This window comes from Zootoca vivipara, chromosome 6 (assembly GCF_963506605.1).
Source record: "Zootoca vivipara chromosome 6, rZooViv1.1, whole genome shotgun sequence".
Lineage (NCBI taxonomy): Eukaryota > Metazoa > Chordata > Lepidosauria > Squamata > Lacertidae > Zootoca > Zootoca vivipara.
This window is the reverse complement of record NC_083281.1, coordinates 75,882,076-75,904,374: the sequence shown is the minus strand read 5'-3', so window position 1 is coordinate 75,904,374 and position 22,299 is coordinate 75,882,076. Positions and strand designations below refer to the sequence as shown.

The 22,299-nt window shown below is 44.6% G+C and overlaps 2 protein-coding genes across 3 annotated transcripts in view; one reads left to right on the top strand and one right to left on the bottom strand.

Annotated features, from left to right (window-relative positions):
- Nucleotides 1–22,299, top strand: part of KAZN (kazrin, periplakin interacting protein) — a 258,853-nt gene that overhangs the window by 20,067 nt on the left and 216,487 nt on the right. The gene's annotated exons all lie outside the window — the stretch shown is intronic.
- Nucleotides 619–6,474, bottom strand: LOC132592241 (NADH-ubiquinone oxidoreductase chain 5-like; the record flags this gene model as incomplete). Its single annotated transcript, XM_060275217.1, is given in 6 exon segments — nucleotides 619–810; nucleotides 812–1,044; nucleotides 1,047–1,217; nucleotides 3,695–3,764; nucleotides 4,517–4,551; nucleotides 6,456–6,474. Coding segments are annotated over 6 exon segments (720 nt in total), but the record flags the coding sequence as incomplete, so codon positions are not given.

Below are 22,299 nucleotides of genomic sequence, written 5' to 3'. Positions count from 1 at the left end.
TGCTGATTCCCATACCTTCCGTGGGCCGGATTGAGAAGGTGATTGGGCTGGATCTGTCCCCTGGGCCTACCCATGCCCTGGGTGCTACTTGGAGCTGTCCAAGGTACTGCCTCCCTTGAATGGTTGGGTTTGCGGACCTTGACCTCTGTTCGTTTGACCATATCTGGACCTTCCCTCTCCTTTGTATTAGCTTGACCTGCCGGACCATGTCCTCTGCTGGACTTAACTTTGCTTCCTTAGACCCTGAATTGGGATGAATGGCATGCGACCTTGCATCCCTTAGCTTATGTCTGCAAAGAAATACATTAATCCATAATGCTTTACATCTATATGTCTTGTGTCTAACCAAATTTGATTCCTTGGGCAGAAATATTTAATGGGGTTGGGAGGTCAATAAAGGATAAGAGTAGGCACCCCCAAACCGCGGCCCTCCAGATGTTTTGGCCTACAACTCCCATGATCCCTAGCTAAGAGGACCAGTGGTCAGGCATGATGGGAATTGTAGTCCAAAACATCTGGAGGGACGAAGTTTGGGTATGCCTGGATAAGAGGGTTAGCAAGGGAGGGGGAAGTTTCACTTATTCTGAAGGTTGTTGTTTGTGGTATATTTGAAAGTGTCTAGAAGGTTATTCGTATAGTATAGGTGGCAGTCAATATTGTTGCAAAAAGGGTAAGTATAAGGGCTCAGGCGTTTAGGTAGGAATTATTTATAGTTTCAATAATAGTGTCTTTTGAGTAGAAACCTGATAAAAATGGGGTTCCTGTAAGGGCGAGGCTTCCGATAGTCAAGCATGTAGCTGTGGTTGGTAATATTTTTTTGTATACCCCTTATTTTTCGAATGTCTTGTTCGTTGTTTAGGTTATGAATAATCACCCCTGAGCCTAGGAATAGTATAGCTTTAAAAAAGGCATGGGTTGAGATATGAAGAAAAGCGAGTTGAGGTTGGTTTAGGCCGATAGTTACTATTATTAGGCCTAATTGGCTGGAAGTTGAGAAAGCAATATTTTTTTTAATATCATTTTGTGTTAGAGCACATAGGCTATGAAAAGTGTTGTTAGTGCTCCGAGGCATAGACAAATAGTTAAGGCTATTTCGTTGTCTTTTAGGATGGGGTGAAGGTGGATTAAATGGAATACACCAGCTACAACTGTAGTACTAGAGTGTAAGAGGGCTGAAACGGGTGTTGGGCCTTCTATGGCTGCTGGGACTGCAACTGCTGCGAAGGATGGAAATGAATTCACATACAAATAAAGGGACAGAATGGGTGGAATGAGGAGCATCTCTGGCCTTTGAATGTTTGTGAATATCTGGGGGTATTATAAAAGTATTCTGGAAATGTATGTGATATACACCCTCCTTCTCCTTCTTTTTTTTATTACTATTGACTTTAAAAAAAAATCCTAAGGCTACGCAGAAGGGATTCCTGCTTCTTTTGCGGTGCTGCACAGCTCTGCACCACATATTTGATCCAGGACCTTTAATAATTAAAATCCTCAACCATAGTAGCTGAGGCCCCAGGAGAATGAAACGTTATTTGCTCTTGCCTCCAGCACAATGCAGAAGTTCAAAAACCATATAGTTTACCGAGGACTGTATATAACCCAGATGCAATAAAAGCAATCATAAAATTCAAAGCCAGCCTTATTAACTTGCACCTAATAAATTGTGCTATCTGTAAGGTGTGGTGCTTTGGGCTGAACGGCAGAAGGAGATGGTATTCTTTCTTTCCCTTTTCTGGCTTTTGCAAAGGGAGAGTCTCATTTTTTTGTCATAACGGACCCCAATAAAAAAATTTCTTCAGTAGCACCTTAAAGACCAACTAAGTTTTTATTTTGGTATGAGCTTTTGTGTGCATGCACACTTCTTCAATTACACTTGAAACAGAAGTCAGACCCTTATGTATATATGTATATACAGAGGGTGGGGGGTGGGTGGGAATGGGTGATGGGCTGATGGGAGTGGTAAACCTGTAGATGGCTGTTAACGACTGCTGATGACTGCAATTGGCTGAGGCCCTTGCTTTTCCCCCGCAGAACCAATGAGCACAATAGCTAAAGGGAAAGGTTGCGGCGCTCATCCCTCATTATTGGCTGAGGGAGCCAGCGTATAGCTTCCAGGTCATGTGGCCAGCATGACAAAGCCGCTTCTGGCGAACCAGAGCAGCACACAGAAACACCGTTTACCTTCCTGCCAGAGCAGTACCTATTTATCTACTATCACTTTGACATGCTTTCGAACTGCTAGGTTGGCAGGAGCTGGGACCGAGCAATGGGAGCTCACCCCATTGCGGGGATTCGAACCGCCGGCCTTCTGATCGGCAAGCCCTAGGCTCTGTGGTTTAACCCACAGCGTTACCCGTGTCCCCTGAGCACAATATTTTTTTACAAAACAATAAAGCAAAAATTGGTCTTTAGACTATAGGCCACACCTCCCGTCTATTCTTTACTTCAATTGTATATTACTTATTGCCAATACACGCTTTTATCATAATATAACTATTTCTTAATTTATCATGTCTAGCTTAAAGCTACTACTGAAACTATTCGAATGCTGCGACAGAGTTTAATCTGCTGTAGTTATTTTTCAAATATACTTTAAAGACCTCCCATTTTGAGACAAATTCCTGTTTCGGTTTATTCTTTATCTTTTTTCTGATAGACTATCTAACTCTGCATATTCTGTCAATTCTTGAGTCCATTCAATAATAGAGGGGATTTCATCGCTCTTCCATTTTGCAGCGATGAGAACTCTTGCTGCAGCCATGTTGTTGCGGGATATCCAGATCTGTAATTCCCAGAAGGTAAGCTTCTGGTTTTCTGTTAAAGGAGATATTTAGCATTGAGTTGATGCTCTTCCAGTATACCTGGATTTTATATTTATTTTTTTGAAGTGTGTAACAACTGCTTTCCTGACACACACATGTGGAAAACCACAAAAACACCTCCTAATAAAATCATACCTGCAATCTTGCCAAGATTGCAATTTCTTTTATTTTCTTGCGGTGCTTTGCCAGTGCAAAACCACACACATGTGCATCGGTAAAAGGCAGCGCCTAAAGAATCACAAGAAAATAATGCATTTGATTCCACCCAGATTGCTTTGTTGCAGTGTTTTTATCGATATGCACACAAACACTGGTAACGTTACCACAGTATGCCATTTTTTTCTTTTTAAAAAGAAAAGACAAGGAAGGTTTAGTCTTTTTTTAAAACAAACAAAACAAAAACAAAACAAGCTCATTGTAGAATGACATTTTTCCCTGGTGAAAAAAAAAGATTCATATTGAAGTTTCAGAAGTCAGTTCAGTTTCAAACCAGCCAAACACTACTCTAGTTTAGCAGAACTAAAATCCAAGGTACATCACAGGGTAACTGCCACTGTACTGTATATTCATGAAAAATAAAGGGTAAATATAGAAAACGTTTGCTCATAAACATGCATAAGCATGCCACAAGCACGTCCACACACTTAAATACCCCAACCCTCTTCTAGCATTTAGGTTTGAAAAGTCTCCTTCCCCCATCATTTTTGCAGGCCTATTCCCCCCCCCCTTTATATCTTTTTATTGTTTTTCTCATTCTCAGTACATTCATAGCATGCGGCACGGGATCAGTGGTACAGAATCTGCAGCTGCCATTGAAAAGGTGCATTCGCCTTCCCTCCACAGTTGCAAATTGTAATGTGATCATGTACCCATGCATATGCAAAAAATCAGCATGTGGGAGAACTTTCCATCGTGCCCAGCGTAATACTTTTTCCATGCCTAACAGCAGTAGAAAAAGAAGGTGTTGCAGCCTGGGAAAGAGAGGTGATTTCATGGGATCATAAAATCGCAGCATTGGAAGGGACCCTCAAGGTTCATCTAATCCAACGCCCTGCAATGCAGGAATCTCAACTAGATCATACATCACAGGTGGCCACCCAACCTCTGCTTAAAAATATCCAAGGAAGGAAGATAGCAGGGAAGGTAACTTCCAGGTACCTATATGGCCATGGGCACTGTCCATGGTGGCCAATATTCTAAGCACTCTTTTGAAATTTGTTTGCACTGTCCTTTAGGGGGGGGGTGCACGTTCTTCTCTGAGCCCTCCGCCATGCGAAACCATGCAACAGCTGCTCACAAAGCAAACCTGGACGAAAACAGACATAAACAGAGACATTGATTTCTATGGAAACGCAAGTGGGGAAGAGATGGCAGGGAAGAGCGTGGGCTTTTGTTTTATCTCCTGCAAATGTCTCGAGGAGGTGTCAATACGCTTGGAAGAATCCGGCTTTTTCAGAGAAACACCGTCCTTCCAGTGGAACTTGCACACTGTTGGCTACAGCTCTGTTGGCTACAAGTTGTAGGAACCAGGAAACTGATTTTCCCCTGAATTATTCCAGTGGTCCATCTAGCTTAGTGTTGTTTACACTGGCTCTCTGTGGCTCTCCAGGGCCTCAGATGGAAGACATTCCCAGCCCTACCTGGAAGAGATGCAAGGGATTGACTTTCAGCATGCAAAGTAGATGCTCTACCAATGAATAAGGAAATAGTGAAGAAGTGAGTAAGCCTTAAGACAGGCTTCCTCAAACTTGGCCCTCCAGATGTTTTTGGCCTACAACTCCCATGATCCCTAGCTAGCAGGACCAGTGGTCAGGGATGGTGGGGATTGTAGTCTCAAAACATCTGGAGGGCCGAGGTTGAGGAAGCCTGCCTTAAGAAGAAGAGACGAAAGAGGAGATCAAGCTCAAATGCCTGAAGCTTTGCCAGATGGGGTAGACAGCTTCTTTAACTTCAGAGAGTAGGACTAGAACTAACAGGTGGAAATTAGCAATAAAGAAGATTTGAGCTAAATATTAAAAGTCTAAACTTGGGTTTCTTTCAAGGGGTGGGGGGACCTGTCAAAGATGCTGTTGCTACAGTGTTCTTCCATTGACCAGGAGGATCAAATGACCTCTAAGGGCCTTTCCAACTCTGTAATTCTGTGGTATTGCATCACTGATATGCATATGGCCAAAAAAGGAATCTCCATGCAACTGATTCTTTTTCCATTGTGTATTCTAAATACACATGCACATCAGTTACACAAAGGGTGACTGATATACAAGTGCACTGTGTTTATGTAAAATATCAAACACAGTTTTACATGATGCTGTATACAATTGCATCCAAATGGCTTTTTATGTGTGCAGAGGGCTGTTGTTGTTTTTTACAAAACACAATACACAGGCACACCTGTAAAGCTCCACACAAAGGCAATATTGATTCCTCAGTAGCAGCTCTACATCTGATTCTACTGCAATGTTTAAAAACAAGAATCACAGCAAATGTTCGTAAATATACCCAGAGAACAGACCTTCTGAGTGGATCATGAATTTTCCTGTCCCTTCTGTCAGATTCCACTTAGCAGGTTTCAAAAATCCACATGAGATGGGATGAGATCAGGAGTTTAGCTGGGCCTATGGTCACCCACTATGTTTTCTGTGACAGATCAGAGGTTTGGTCCTTGCTGTTTCCAGTACACCCAGCTTTCTAACCACTGCAGCATGGGCAGGCTTCAGGCCAGTCAGATTTGCTTTGCTGGAATGCTAATAGGGCTGAGGATGAACAGTTGACCGTAGTTGGCCAGCAACACCTCACCTGATACTGTATCTCCCCTGGGTTGCAAAATGAGTTGCAGGAGGGCAGATGAGCTCCAATCAGCCATCAAACTACCCTTACGTTCTTATTTGCAAAAAGAAAACAACCTTCTCAAGCCGGGGTGAATAATGCCACAAGATGGTGCCGACATTTTACTGCTAATGGACTCTCAAGTGCCTGAACAGTCAGGGCAAGTCAGGGGCCAGTGTGTGTTTAGCTCCGGGAGACAAAGCACGGAAATGTTTCTTAATTAACTTAACATCTGCCGGAGACTTTGCCTGTGCATTATGATGATGCTGGGCCAGGCTATTAAAAAGCCGCCATTGTGGCTGCCTCTTCATAATAGTGTTTCTCAGGTCACCTGGGCCAAGGCGTCCCTTTCTGCACAATCTGGCCAGCTGGTAACAATGCTAATTAAAAGAGGTGCTGCTTGATTGTTGTGGGTAGCATCCTTTGTGGATTCTCTTCTCTCTCTCTCTCTCTCTCTCTCTCTCTCTCTCTCTCTCTCTCTCTCTCTCTCACACACACACACACACGTGCATACGTCTTCCTGTTAGAAAGGCTGCTTGGCTGGATGCCACATCTCTCTGAGACATTTGCTTCAGCCGAGTGCCACCTCTTTTGAGATATGTGGTGGGATACCTCAGGCCAGGGACCCAAACACAGCTCTCCAGTCCTCTCTCTCCAGCCCTCAGGCCACACCCATCACTGTGTAGTGGTTAAGAGCGGTAGACTCGTAATCTGGGGAACCGGGTTCGCGTCTCCACTCCTCCACATGCAGCTGCTGGGTGACCTTGGGCCTCGTCACACTTCTCTGAAGTCTCTCAGCCTCACTCACCTCACAGAGTGTTTGTTGTGGGGGAGGAAGGGAAAGGAGATTGTTAGCCGCTTTGAGACTCCTTCGGGTAGTGATAAAGCGGGATATCAAATCCAAACTCATCTCATCTCATCATCTCCACACTCTCTTTCAGTGTGTTTCTTCTAACAGGCTTGTGCTCTCTAAATGTGATGGTATACAGGGCCAGCTCGCCCATTGGCTCTAGTGACGCGGGCACCTGGGCGCCTGGGCACTCAGGGGCGCCCCAGCAAGTGGAGGAGCTGCGCGGCGGCCTCCCTTTTCCCTCCTCTGAGTCTTGCACGCCCGCCAGCTGCGCCGCTCAGGGGAGAGCAGGGAACAGGGGCACTAGGACCCTGTTCCGCTCTGCAGCACCAGGGTCATGCCTCACCCCGGCGCTGCATTTCATTGGTAGAGGCGACGCCACATGGCAGCAGCTCTACCAATGAAACGCAGCGCCCTGTTGGCGGGAAGGAATGCAGCACCCTGTTGGTGCAAGGAAACGGCCGGGAGACCTCCTGGCACTGCCCGGACCCACCCGGGCCCTGTGGCCCACCCACAGAAGGGGGGAGGCCGCGTGGACCCAGCAAGCGGCGGAGTCGCGGGAGACAGCTGGGAAGGCCCCGGCGCGGCCCAGGGCCGCCCAGGCACCCTGGCCTGCTGGGAGAAGGGAGAAAGGCCGTGCGGAGCAGCAGCGCCCCCTCCCCCACTCAATCCGGCATCTCCGGCCCCACGGGAGACAGACAGAGCCATAAGAAGCCGGGCTAATTTAATAAAAATTATTTTAAAAGAAAAGAAAAGGGTGCCTCACTGGCTGTGAATAGGAGGAAGAAGAGGAGTAACCCCAGGTGGCGCAAGGTGGATGTGCAATGTCACACGCACACACCTGCTCATGTGACGTCGCACATCCATATTGTGGGGGCGGGCACCCACAATCCTGAGGGTGAGACTGTCCCTTGGAGTAGAGCCATTATGACTGGTAGTCTTATCCTCCTCTGTGAACTTGTCCAATCCAAGTTGGCCATCACTGCCTCCTGAGGAAACAAGTTCCCTGGTTGAGCTCTGTGCTGTGTGAAGAAGGGTTTTCTTTTATTAACCTGAGTGCCCACACATCCCTGTTTCATCTCACTCTGCACTGCCATACCACTGAAGAGAGAGAGAGAATTTTTCCATAGCCTCCCGCCCAGCACAGGTTAAGAAGCCCCCAAGCAGTCTTGCAATTCCTAATAGTAAAGCTAATGGATTCATTTATTCTGGCAACCTCTCTCTCTCTCTCTCTTTCTCTCTGCTGGAACATTATGAATCATTCCTTGGGATTGCTGAATGGCACAGAGTCTCTCCCCCACCCCCACCCCCCCCACCCGCTCTTAATATATGGCTCCACAATCAGCCCAGTTTTCATTGCCAACGAGACCCTGCTTTTATGGGATTATTTCTCATTTATTGAAAATATTTGCTGCGGATTCAATGTCACAATCCCATCGATCTGATAGTTGACATGGTTACATAAGGATGTGTTTTGCAGGAGTGGGAGGGGAACTGTAAAGCAAGGAGACCAAAAAGAAAAGGGGAAAAAATCTCTGTTGTCAGCCACAGTAATTTATTCTGCTGTATACAGAGCTCACATTCTCCACTGTAGTGCAGATCTGCCTTTGGAAGACAAAACAAAAAACAAATCAGCTGCAGAGCTTCAGCCCAAACCAGGGCTATTTTTGGTGTGCCAGCTGTGGCATCTCCTGCGCATAGATAGACTATGGCCATTGTTATCCATGCTCCAGTAACATCTAGGACGGGTTTTTGACTGGGGTTTGTGGTAATATGTCTTGCTGATGTTCAGAGTGCTCTGTTGGGTTCTGGCTTGAAGAGCCGACTTAAAACCCCACACGGCTTATAACTGGGATATCTGATGGAGCTCATCCTTTTGTGAAGTCCCTCCTAACTGAGATAAAGTGGATAACACCCAGAGAGCTTCCCACTACTGGTGTCTCATGTGTAGAATTCACTCCTGAGCGAGGCTCCTCTGATATCGTTACCCTTTTAAAATCAGAATGTAAGAAGAGGCTGTGGGATCAGGCCAATGGGCCATTTGGTCCAGCCTCCTGTTCTCACAGTGGCCAAACAGATGCCTGTGGGAACCCTACAAGCAGGACTTGAGACCAAGAGCACTCTCCTCCTCCTGTCCTTTCCAGCCACTGGTACAGTGGTACCTCGACATCCGAACGACTCGACTTCCGAAGTCAACAAACCCGGAAGTCTTTTTGCCACACGTGTGTTCTGTGCCTGCGCAGAAGCAGTGCGCGCATGCGCAGAAGCAGTGCGCGCATGCGCAGAAGCGCAAAATGGGCACTTCAACAACTGAAGACTTCGACTTACGAGGAGCGGCATGGAACGGATTGCCTTCGTAAGTTGAGGTACCGCTGTATTCAGAATCATTGCTGCCTCCAACCATGGAAGTGGTGCATAGCCACTATGGCTAGTAGCCATTGATAGCCCTCTCCTCCATCAATTTTAGTTCTCTTGTTCTCTTCTAAAGCCACCCACAATGGTGCCCCTCCTTACCTCATGTGGGAGTGAGTTGCACAGTTTAACCATGCGCTGTGTGAAGAAGTCCTTCCTTTAATCTGTCCTGTCACTCTGCCAGGTCCTTGGGGCTCTCTCCCTAAGTCACAGCTTCCTGCAGGCCACGGAGGTAATAAATACACTGGCACCATATCTAGGAGGCTTATCAACTATGAATTTGTGTCATCCTCTTTGGAAGCAGTTCAGGTTTGAGGAATACCTTTAATGCTATTGGTAATACCATATTTTTACCGCTAGGCAATGATTCACCTTACCATTTTAACTTAAAATATGCACCTCTGCTTTACAGTGGTAAAGGGCAAAGGGACCCCTGACCATTAGGTCCAGTCGTGACCAACTCTGGGGTTGCAGTGCTCATCTCGCATTATTGGCCGAAGGAGCCGGCGTACAGCTTCCAGGTCATGTGGCCAGCATGACAAAGCCACTTCTGGCGAACCAGAGCAGCACATGGAAATGCCATTTACCTTCCCGCTGTAGCGGTACCTATTTATCTACTTGCATTTTGACGTGCTTTCGAACTGTTAGGTTGGCAGGAGCTGGGACCAAGCAACGGGAGCTCACCCCGTCACAGGGATTTGAACTGCCGACCTTCTGATCAGCAAGCCCTAGGTTCTGTGGTTTAACCCACAGCGCCACCCGCATCCCTTTACACCCTTTACAGTGGTACCTCGGATTAATAACTTAATTCGTTCTGGAGGTCCGTTCTTAACCTGAAACTTTTCTTAACATGAGGTACCACTTTAGCTAATGGGGCCTCATACTGCCACCGCACGATTTCTGTTCTCATCCTGAAGCAAAGTTCTTAACCCGAGGTACTATTTCTGGGTTAGCGGAGTCTGTAACCTGAAGCATCTGTAACCTGAAGCGTCTGTACCTCATTATAACAATACCAAATTATAATACAGTTACTAATACCAATCATTCAAATACCAAATTATCTAAGTTAGGTGGTTCCCCCCCCCCGTGTGCTAGAATTGATGGTTTGATGATTTTCTTTATTTCTGCGTACCAAAATTTTACTAATTTCAATTATATTCTGGTCAAAATAATAATCCCTTATATAACAACTGCAATATTAATAACTTCTATTCATGTTGACACATTAAATGATTCATAGAACTACAATTGAGGCACTCAAACTATATCCTTGTTCTTCCTGCATGTGGCAATTATTCTGTCCGCTGTGTTTCTTCCTGTCCATGTAAGATGTTATGTCTCTCTTTTCCCAGTTGTTGCTGTTCTCCACCATGCCTTGGGTGGAGCTGATATCCTGTTGTTGTTTCAGAAATTTCTCCATTACTCCATCTTGTGCTTCGTTGTTTTGCAAAAACAAACAAACAAACAAACAAACAAACAAAAAATAATTTAAAAATTGCAGCTGTTGTTACATTTGCTTTATTTATTTATTTTTGAACCAATAATGGCATCACAAAAATCGGATGAAGTGAGAAAACCAAATTATGACCATGTTCCTACCTGCATATTAGTCATGTTGTGTGTAGGGGGAGTGACTCCCCATTAGGGCATCTGGTTGGCCACTATGAGATGCTGGGTTAGATCTAGGCCTTTGGCCTAATCCAGCGCGGCTCTTCTTAATCTGGGAACTACAAAACAGCTTGTTGTTGTTTAGTCGTTTAGTCGTGTCCAACTCTTCGTGACCCCATGGACCATAGCATGCCAGGCACTCCTGTCTTGCACTGCCTCCCACAGTTTGGTCAAACTCATGTTGGTAGCTTCGAGAACACTGTCCAACCATCTCATCCTCTGTCGTCCCCTTCTCCTTGTGCCCTCCATCTTTCCCAACATCAGGATCTTTTCCACGGAGTCTTCTCTTCTCATGAAGTGGCCAAAGTATTGGTGGCCAAAGTATTGGAACCTCTGTCAGCAAGGTGATATCTCTGCTTTTTAAGATGCTGTCTAGGTTTGTCATTGCTTTTCTCCCAAGAAGCTGGCATCTTTTAACTTCGTGACTGCTGTCACCATCTGCAGTGATCATGGAACCCAAGAAAGTAAAATCTCTCACTGCCTCCATTTCTTCCCCTTCTATTTGCCAGGAGGTGATGGGACCAGTGGCCATGATCTTAGTTTTTTTTGATGTTGAGCTTCAGACCATATTTTGCGCTCTCCTCTTTCACCCTCATTACAAGGTTCTTTAATTCCTCCTCACTTTCTACCATCAAGGTTTTGTCATCAGCATATCTGAGGTTGTTGATATTTCTTCCGGCAATCTTAATTCCGGTTTGGGATTCATCCAGTCTGAATATAAGTTAAATAAGCAGGGAGACAATATACAGCCTTGTCGTACTCCTTCCCAATTTTGAACCAATCAGTTATTCCATATCCAGTTCTAACTGTAGCTTCGTGTCCCACATAGAGATTCCTCAGGAGACAGATGAGGTGATCAGGCACTCCTATTTCTTTAAGAACTTGCCATAGTTTGCTGTGGTCGACACAGTCAAATGCTTTTGCATAGTCAATGCAGCAGAAGTAGATGTTTTTCTGGAACTCTCTAGCTTTCTCCATAATCCAGCGCATGTTTGCAATTTGGTCTCTGGTTCCTCTGCCCCTTCGAAATCCAGCTTGCACTTCTGGGAGTTCTCGGTCCACATACTGCTTAAGCCTGCCTTGTAGAACAAAACAGCTTCGTATGTCTAAAAATGGAAGCCAACCTGGAGTCTAGTATTAACCTAATCCTGCATCTTGTACCACATGTCTCAGGCTGGAAAAGGAGAGAGGATGGAAATCTCCCATTGAAGCTTTGCAATTATTTTCAGATCTGCCAATGCTTTGGTGTTGCTCTGTCTGTTTGGCAGCCAGATCCATTTCAAATCCAGGTTTTAGTAAAAACAAAGCCAGTGTGGTGTAGTGGTTAGAGTGTCTGACTTTGACCTGGGAGACCAGGGTTCAAATCCCCACTTAGCCATGAAGCTCACAGGGTCACCTTGGGCCAGTCACTGCCTCTCAGCCTTGGTTGTTGTGGGGATTAAACGATGAGCAGAACCACATTTGCTACCTTGAGTCCCTTGGAGGAAAAGGTAGTGTTTTAATGTAATGTAAATATTGCCTTTCTGTAATGTTTTATCCATGTACGTTGGCAACCTCGGAACACAAAGGCAATGCAATATTGAAAAGCTGTGGTGAATTATGCATGTTATAGAAAACTAAGCAATGGCTCGACGGAGCAGCCTTTTCCATTTTGGAAACCAGGTAATTCTAACATCTGGTAAGAAATTTGGATGAGGATTTCAGAGGTATCCTGGAGTTTGGAAATCTCCATAGCTGGAATAATGTGCTCTCTAGCTTCAACGCATTCTCCAGAGGGCCACATTGTCTTATGGGCCACCTTCCAGGGGCCACTTTCCAGTTGTGGGAAGAACCAGATGCAAAAGTGAATGGAGCAATGGAAGTGACTCACTTTTGTAAAAAGGCTACATTTCAGGTGTACAGAGGACTGTACAAACAAACACAAACACATTCACTTCTCCATGCTCCAGTCAGCCATTGCCATAATATGAGGACACATTACAGGCAGATAATAGCATTTGACCAGAACTTGGGAGATGATAGATGATAGATTGATTTGGAAGATAGATAGATAGATAGATAGATAGATAGATAGATAGATAGATAGATAGATAGATAGACAGACAGACTCTCCATGGCCAATTAGAGTTTGGGGAGGGGGCACATTCAGCCTCTAGGCCTGATAATTCCCCAAATTTGGTTTACAAGAACAGCTCTGTTGTTATTCAAAAGACATCAGTCTGGCTCATTTTATTTTTAATTTTTTTGCTTTTGTTTTGAATGAAGACCCAAGTCTGGAGGAAAATCCTTTCTGGGCTAACCACATTATAATTGAAGCTCTGTGGTTCAGCTTTCCCTGAATCTTTAATGGGTTCTTAAGCATTTTGTGTTTTACTCAAGTAGGTTTCAGGCATAAATTATGAATTTCCTGGTGAACTATTAACTGCTCTGCATCTTTTACCAGTCAACATGTTGGCTACTTAAAGAGAATTTCTAATATCACCTATTCTGTAAAACAAGACAAAAACAAAAATAAAGGAGATTCTCTGGTAAACATTAGACTGGTTGGTGGTGTAAATGCTATCCACTCTCTCATGGATGGTGTTCTTATCTCCCCCCCCCCAATATTGACAAATAAATAATTCCGGCAGCAGCTAATAGACTCTGAATTGATTCCCTGTCCTCTATTAGTACAGTTTATTTAACATATCTGAATAGTAAAATAGTAGAATTTGTGTGATTTTGAGAGAAAGTACTTCACCCAAAAGCATTTTTAAAATATGCATTCAAGAGCAAACTTTTGTGCCTTTTAAAAAGTGGATTAATGAAGAAGCGGGTATGTTTAGCCTGGAGAAGAGAAGGTTAAGGAGTGATGTGATAGCCATGTTCAAATATATAAAAGGATGTCATACAGAGGAGGGTGAAAGGTTGTTTTCTGCTGCTCCAGAAAAGCGGACACAGAGCAATGGACTCAAACTACAAGAAAGAAGATTCCACCTAAACATTAGGAAGAACTTCCTGACAGTAAGAGCTGTTCGACAGTGGAATTTGCTGCCAGGAAGTGTGGTGGAGTCTCCTTCTTTGGAGGTCTTTAAGCAGAGGCTTGACAGGCATATGTCAGGAATGCTTTGATGGTGTTTCCTGCTTGGCAGGGGGTTGGACTGGATGGCCCTCGTGGCCTCTTCCAACTCTATGATTCTATGAAAATGGAATTGCGATTCCATTGGCACATCCGAAAGTGGCATGGGCCACAAATAGGCTGATCTGTCCATTCCTATTTCAATCCAACATATTACATACAAACTGTAGGGGAGGGCGTCATTCCACCAGCACCCCTCCATACTGGGTTATATTAGACTACCAACCCCAAGGCTAAATTCCTTCCAGACCCTAAACCTCACTCTGTGCAGAAGCAGGAACTCTCCGGCACTTCAGCATTGCTGCTCCCGTGCTTGAAAGGAAAAGCTTGCAGGTTTCCCGTGCCCCTCAAGTGATGGGGGATAAGGCAGTTGTCAGGGTAACCACAGGTATTTATTTCAAGACGAGCTGCACAGACAGAAGGGTGAAATTCTGAGTCACGGCACTTGCCTGGAGAGGTAAGATGCAGCTTGAAAGAGCCAGTCGCTTGTTATGTGCCAAAGAGGCTCCCTATATGGCATGAAATGGCAAGCTGCGACAAAGGGGGGAAAGAGGGGAGCTGTGTCATTTCTACCCAATGGGCTTTTAAAAACCTCTGCTGTACAATCGGTGTCACTCTATTGCAACAAATAGGGGAGTCTGGCCTTGGATGCTTCCAAGCAGTGTTAGAAACTGAGATATGAAAGCTAGGAGCGAAATGGCACCTTGAACCTAGGTTATGAGCGCAGCAATGGAATGTCTAGGCACACTTTTTTATAACAAGAATACAAAGCTGAAAATGAATGAACTGCAGCTAAAATATTATGTTCATTTTTCACATGGTCTAGTCCTTCCCCTGCCCACCCCCCTAATATTCTTCAGAGGGTCTCTTCTCCAGTCTTCAGAGAGTAGCTGAAGGTTGGGAGGCAGAAAAAGGTCCTCCTTTCCTTCCACTCCGCAGTTTTAATCTGAAATCTTAGGCGCAGTACTGCGCCCAGGGCTCAGAAACTGCTCGCGCTAATGAAATTCCCTGTAGCAAAATGCGCCTACAACAATGGGAGTTTTGAATGCTGCTTACAAGCCCTGAAGGGATTGGTGTGAATGGTAATGTTACGCTGGTGGAATGGTGGGGCAGAGGAAGTATTGGCCCCACAGCATGCTGTACTGGTCAAGAAGGAGTTAAATTAGCATAACACATTCCTTCTGGCAGCGTGGAGATCTGAAGGAATTCCAGTACCATAACTTTTTGCAATTATTGCATCATAAAACTGTAAGACTTGGAAGCGAACCTCTTGAGAATTCCATTAGTGGTCACCACATTGTGCTTCTAGTAAAGCCTGTAGATTCTTTATATGTGTGTTGCTGCCTGCCCTGTTGCTACCTGCAAGCCTTTAGATATCACTCATTTCTTTAATTCTGGCCCATTTCAGCATTCTGACAAGATCATCTTCAATCCTGCTTCTGTCCTCTCTAAGAGTTTAGCTACCACACCTGGAATGGTGCTACTGTATAAATAGGTTAAGCAACACTACGACGGAACCAATGGATTCAAAATACAAGGAGATTTTGACTAAACCTCAGGAAGAACTTTTTTTTGTTAAATGTTTTATTGAATGTTTTCAACATAAGATACAATAAAAGCCAAAGTAACGAGAGAGAGAGAGAGAGAGAGAGAGAGAGAGAGAGAGAGAGAGAGAGAGAGAGAGAGAGAGAGAGAGACCAGCTCTCACCTGGGAATTTCTGTTTCTTCCCCCTTCCTCCCACTGTGGGGGGAACCTTTATGGAAGGAAGAACTTTCTGATGGGAAGAGCTGTTTGACAGTGGAATGGACTTGGAAGGTTATGGACTCTCCTTTGTTAGGGGCTTTTATACAGATGACAAGGTGGGATGGCCATCTTTCAGGGATTCTTCAGCTGTGATTCCTGCATTGCAAGGAGTTGCTGACCCTTGGGATCCCTTCCATCTATGATGCTATGAACCCAGAGGTATCTCATGCCACAGTTCCCTAAGTTCATGGGAAGCCATTGATTAGCACTCTTTGGATAGGGCACACTTGACTGGCGTCATCTAGGTAGCATTTTACCAGCGTGACAACAAAAATATAATAGGGAATCTTGATGAAATTGGGAGTCTTTCCCAGCTCCCAGCTCCCCAGGGGATGCCAGCACAGAAAAGCTTGCATCCAATTATTTTCTACTCATAGTAGACCCCTTAACAGTTATCAATAGGACTAATTCAGGTATGTTAATGTCAGTGCTCTACTCTTCGGAGAAGTCCATTGGATATAGTCCAAAGCATATGCTCTCCTTTTGAGGTATGGGCCTTAGACTGAGTCAGACCATTGGTTCATCTGGCTCAGTATTGTCTACATGGACTGGCAGTGACTCTCCTGGGTTCCAGGTTTCCATGTCTCTCCCAGCCCTTCCTGGAGATGCCTGGGATTGAACCTGGGATGTTCTGCATGCAAATATTACCAGGCAAGGGCCGTTTCTCAAAGAGTCAGTCTTTCCTCCAGTTAGACCCCATGCAGACATGGAGGGATAATTAGCTACCTGTGAGAAGCCCTGGATGATAGGGGGTGAGGGGAGAGCAGAGACTGATGCAAAAACACAACACCTTGTGGGTGCTTTGGGAACCCTTAATTATTTAATTGCTTCTGTTTCTTGTAAGGCTTCTGCAACTCTCTTGCGGCATGCTGGCGTCTCCCACGAGAATGACTGCAATATAGAGAGTGCGGGAGAACACACTGACAGACTTTTAACATGATGACTCGGATATCTTTTGGACACGCTCTAGTTCCAACATCCATTTATCTGTCCTGGTGATTGCATGGAATTTTATGAGCTGTGTTATTTGAGAGGTCTGATAAGGTTAGCACAGCAGCCCTTCGGAGGTCTTCATTTCCTTCCAGGCTGCAAAACAGGAAGGAAGGAAGGACTACAATTCCCATCTTCCCCGACCACTGGTCCTGTTAGCTAGGGATCATGGGAGTTGTAGGTCAAAACATCTGGAGGGCCACAGTTTGGGGATGCCTGCCCTAAAGTTTAGGACGTGCTTTCAACAGATGGGAAAGTCTCTCTGACATCCTTAGCGATGGTGAAGTAAATCTGGTGCTCTGGAGGACCTAAAAGCCATAAGACAGGAAAGTTAACATCTGGCACACAGGACGATGCTGATCTTACAGATCAATTATCACTAATGAGAAAAGCATTCGTAAATTACTCAAATGCTGCTCCTGCCCTATAAACCACTCTTTAAGGGATCTTTACACAGAAGTGAGAGATATCACCAAAATGGCTAATGAGGCCCTAGATCCCAGCCAAAAACAGCAACCTCGGGTCGATAGAGTAAAACAGCAGTTTGTGATTCAAGAATCCGTATAGATGAGCAGGACAATTAGGCTTGGAGGGCGATCATTCACTTTAGAGGGGTCCTTCCCTTAGAAGGAAACCTGGTGGGATTTTAATATGACAGAATAGATAATGACCAGTCCCCCTTCTGATACAGAGCGTGTTTTAAGAGTCCTGGGTCCCAGGACACAAAGTGGCAGGAATAACACATTTCCCATAACTGAGTTCTCTGCCTCAGTAAAAGAAAACACATACATTGCCCTTTGCAACCTCCAGAGCATCAGCTATAACAACACTTCTATCAGGACCTATGTCCAGAAATGTTAAGTAAGGATATGATTTTATATCTAGTGGTAGTGGTCAGATTAGAGCTAGCACAACAGAAGGCCCTCAGAGCTGAATCTCGGTGTCTGAGCTGAACGATAAGGGTGGAGACGCTCCTTCAGGTGTACTGGGCCGAGGCCATTTAGAGCTTTAAAAGTCAGCACCAACACTTTGAAATGTGCTCGGAAATGTACTAGTAGCCAGTGTAGATCCTTTAGGACCGGTGTTATATGGTCCCAGCAGTCGCTCTCCGTCACCAGTCTAACTGCCACTTTCTGGATTAGTTGTAGTAATCAAAGGTAGCCCCAGGTGGAGCGCATTGCAGTAGTCCAAGCAGGAGATAACCAGAGCATGCACGACTCTGGTGAGACAGTCTGCAAGTAGGTAGGGTCTCAGCCTGCATACCAGATGGAGCTGGTAGACAGCTGCCCTGGACACAGAATTAACCTCTGTCTCCACTGACAGCTGTGAGTCCCAAATGACCCCCCAGGCTGTGCACCTGTTGTTTCAGTTACCCCATTCAGGACCAGGGAATCCCCCACACCCACCTGCCCCCCCCAAAACAGTAAGGATTCAACCTCAATCCATTAAGCGCCAACCATCCTCCAGCAATTATGTGCTTACATATTGTAAACTGTATGTGATCCTTGGATACGAAGGGCAGTACAGTGGTACCTCGGTTTACAAACTTAATCCATTCCGGAAGTCCGTTCTTTAACTGAAACCGTTCTTAAACTGAGGCGCGCTTTCCCTAATGAGGCCTCCCGCTGCCTCCCGCTGCCGGTGCCCTTCCACTGTTCAGCTTCTGTTCTTAGACTGAGGTAAAGTTCGCAAACCGGGACACTACTTCCGGTTTTGCGGAGTTCGTAAACCAAATAGTTCGTAAACAGGGTGTTCTTAAACCGAGGTACCACTGTATAGAAATTTTTTTTTGTGTGTGTGTGTGTGTGTGTGTATTCTAGTGACTAAATGTCCTCATGAAGAACCTAGCTAATACACGTTTGATCCATCTGTAAGCAGATCTGACTTTTATGTAGACAGGAGGCCATCTGGGAACTGCATGAAAGCCTTTCCAAGCCCTCCAGTGCAGAGAGCAGCATTGTTGCACCATAAATAAAATAGTCACTTATATCCTAAATCAGTTACTTTGCTTTTCATCCCTGAGGACACAGAAGCAAAATACTCCCCTTAAAACATGCCCTTAGCTATCCACCAAACTTAGAGAAGCTTGCTCTCCCCTGTTGTTAATCTGACGGTACAAGCCAAGCATGTCTACACAGAAGTTATATTACCCCTGTGGAATTCAATAGGGGTTACTCCCAGAACACTCTCCCCTGCCACACACACACACACCAAGCTTGACTGGGTGCCTGTCAATCAGCTGTCAATCACCATAACAATGATATCAATCAATTCATCCATTTTTGCCCCAAAGCCACCAACAATCACGCAAACTCTGAACACAGAGGCTGTAATCCTCAGGTTTTGAATAAACACCCACAATTTATTAGTAGAACATTTGATAGATAAGGTAATGATATGTACAATTTATAACGTGCAGAAAACAATATGTGCAAACAAATCAGAGAGGGGGAGCTGAGGGAAGCATAGCTGCCAAGTTCTCCCTTTTTTAAAGGGAAATTCCCTTATGCTGAATAGGCTTCCTCGCAAGAAAAGGGAAAACTTGGCAGCTATGGAGGGAAGTCCTTAGATGGTGGGAGAGGGTGGGAGAGGAAAGGAGGGGAGGGGAAAGGGGGGGTTGTAATTGGCTATGTTGTTGGAAATTTGTTTTGTTCAAAAATTCTTTTTCTTCAATAAAAATATTTATTTAAAAAAGGTGTGCTTTATATAACAACTAACATTTAATTGCTAACTGAGTCCACCAGTTAAACAGCCTTAATCAGCTAAAATAATAATAATGAATCAGCTACCAGCACAAAAGTAGCACATGTTTTTTATGAATGAAAAAAAAACCATAATTTGTTTTGCTTTAAATCATGCAGCTGTTACCTTCCTAGCCTTTGGATTTTTTACGCATGAGAGGAAAAGTGAATAATACCATACACACAAATGCCCTGAAGCTTTGAATGGTGAATTATGAAGTCATTAACATTTGCAAAATAAACATAATAGGCTTGTACAAGCCATATGACACATTGCACAGGGACGGGAGAGGAACTCAGAATTATTTGAGCAACATTAAAAGAGCTGGTTAGAAAAACTGCACCCATAATGGGAAGCAATGGCCATGCTGTAGCCTCCAGAAACAGGTTCTGACTTTTTCTCATTTTGTGTGCTGTGTCCATTTGAAGCTTTCCAGCTCTCTTGCAAAACAAAGAAACACAAAACACAGGTCAGCAGCCTGGGCTTTGCAGCCAAACTAAGTTTACTTAGAGTAGACCCATTGCAATTAATGGACCCAAGTTAAACATGTCCATTAATTTCAATGGGTCTACTCTGAGTCAGACTAAGGTCAAATTAAACCCATGGAGGCCTTCTTATGTCCTCCTCAGAGTAGACCTATTGAAGTTAATGGACATTACTAAGGTAGGTCAATGAGTCCAGGGCCGGATTTAGGTTTGATGAGGCCCTAAGCTACTGAAGGTAATGGGGCCCTTTATAAATGTCCAGCTGTCCTTTGTCAACAAATTGTCGCTGTTTTTTGTGTTGAATATATGCTATATGGTAATTTATGGACTTGATAGGTATCTAAAGTCATTTGCACATCATAGCTGCCAAGATCTCCCTTTTTTTAAGGGAAATTCCCTTATGCTGAGTAGGCTTCCTCACGAGAAAAGGGAAAACTTGGCAGCTATGTTGCACATGTTGGCATGCAACCAGTCCATGCAGAATGTAGGCACCCTATATATAGAAATGAGCAAACCAATGATATTTAGGAAGCAGGCTAGCAGGTGGGGCCCATTACTTACATCATAGGAGCCTACACAACACAAAAGGGAGGCGGGTGGCGCTGTGGTCTAAACTACAGAGCCTAGGGCTTGCCGATCGGAAGGTCGGCGGTTTGAATCCCTGCAACGGGGTGAACTCCCATTGCTTGGTCCCAGCTCCTGCCAACCTAGCAGTTTGAAAGCACATCAAAGTGCAAGTAGATAAATAGGTACCGCTCCAGCGGGAAGGTAAACGGTGTTTCCGTGCGCTGCTCTGGTTCGCCAGCAGCGGCTTAGTCATGCTGACCACATGACCCAGAAGCTGTCGGCCTATAGAGCAAGATGAGCACCACAACCCCAGAGTCATCCGCGACTGGACCTAACGGTCAGGGGTCCCTTTACCTTCACCTTTACACAGCACAAAACACTGTTGCCGTATGTTTATTTGTGTTTTATCTTGACTAGAACCAGGGAGACCAGGGTTCAAATCCCCACTCAGTCATGAGGCTCGCTGGGTCACTTTGGGCCAGTTATTGCCTCTCAGCCCTGCCTACCCCACAGGGTCGTTGTGGAGATTAAATGAGGAGGTGTGCCATGTGTGCCCCCATGAGCTCCTTGGAGAAAATGATGGGATATAAATGCAAGGGGGCGGGAATGGAAAACAAGTTGTCTTTAAACACACTCACTTTACTTCTCTGTTACTCACTGATGCTCAGACTAGGGAGGAAGAAATCTGTTTCAGCTTCCGCCTACCCCCACCCCGATCTAAAATTTGGCTCATCACATTTCTGCATCAGCTCCCAGGATCTTTCTTTAAAAAAAGATTTGTGCAAAAATATTCCTGTGTGGCCTATTATATGCATTGTCTGTACATTACGTTCACTAATACATTATGTTCATTATGCTTTTTTGGGGGGGGGGAAGCTCTTTCTCCTTATATACACATTTTGGTAGATTATTTTAGCCAGACAACTGCATTTCAAAATTGGGAGGAGTGCCAATTTCTTTGTTTTGGATTAGTAAAAGCAAATTATCTTCTTTTGCTTTTTGGTACTGTTTTTTAAAAACTACTTTAGCTGTTTTGATGGTATGTACGCAAAAGGTGGTGTTATGATTGCATAGATTATGTCTTTTAGCATTAAAGTAAGGACAAAGCTACTTTCTCTGCCATCCCAAACTCAAAAAATGGCCCTCAGTTCTTTGCTGTGGGAGCATCACAAAGATAGGCTTTCCCGTTGTTGTTATTATTTCATTAATAAACAAAAAATGGGCTTTCAGATTACAGTGTGGCAATGATGGGCATGCATCCCTGCATGGTGGTATTATTCTGTGAACTGCCTTGAGACCTTTTGATTAAGGGTGGTATAGAAATTTAATTAATAATAATAAATAATAATAATTACAGGCTCTCTTGCTTAGCCACTTAAAACCATACCTGCTGCTCTCTGTGGAGCTAGGAATGCATGAATGGCAACTAAACATCTGCTAATCAATAGAAATTGGAATTTTCAGTGTCCACAATGCCAGGTGAGCCAAATTTCCAATAATTGGAAGGCTACACAAAGTTGTGGGGCTCCATTTTCTTTTATATTTTCCCAGGCAAAGCCAAGGCTGTAGCACAGTAATGCCCTCTAGTGTCGGTTTCAAATCTCTCTCTCTCTCTCTCTCTCTCTCTCTCTCTCTCTCTCTCTCTCTCTCTCTCTCTCTCTCTCACACACACACACACACACACACACACACACACACACACACTGTATTCTGACTAGTGACTAGCTAGCCATCAGCTAATAATAGCCAACTGACTGACTGAGCAGGAATGAGCTGTTGACTTGGTAGTGGGGTGGATTAGCTCAATATAAACATCCAGTCAGTGTGTGGCAGTGATGAACAAGGCAAATTCCGTGTTTGGAATTCCTAGGAAAGGGGTTGGAAATAATCTAGTCAGAATAGCAATGTCTTTGTACAAATATTTTGTGCTGTCAAATTTAGAATACAGTGTACAATCATCATCACCATACATAGGCGCCGACGCCTAGGGGTTGAGGCAGTTTCAGCCTGGA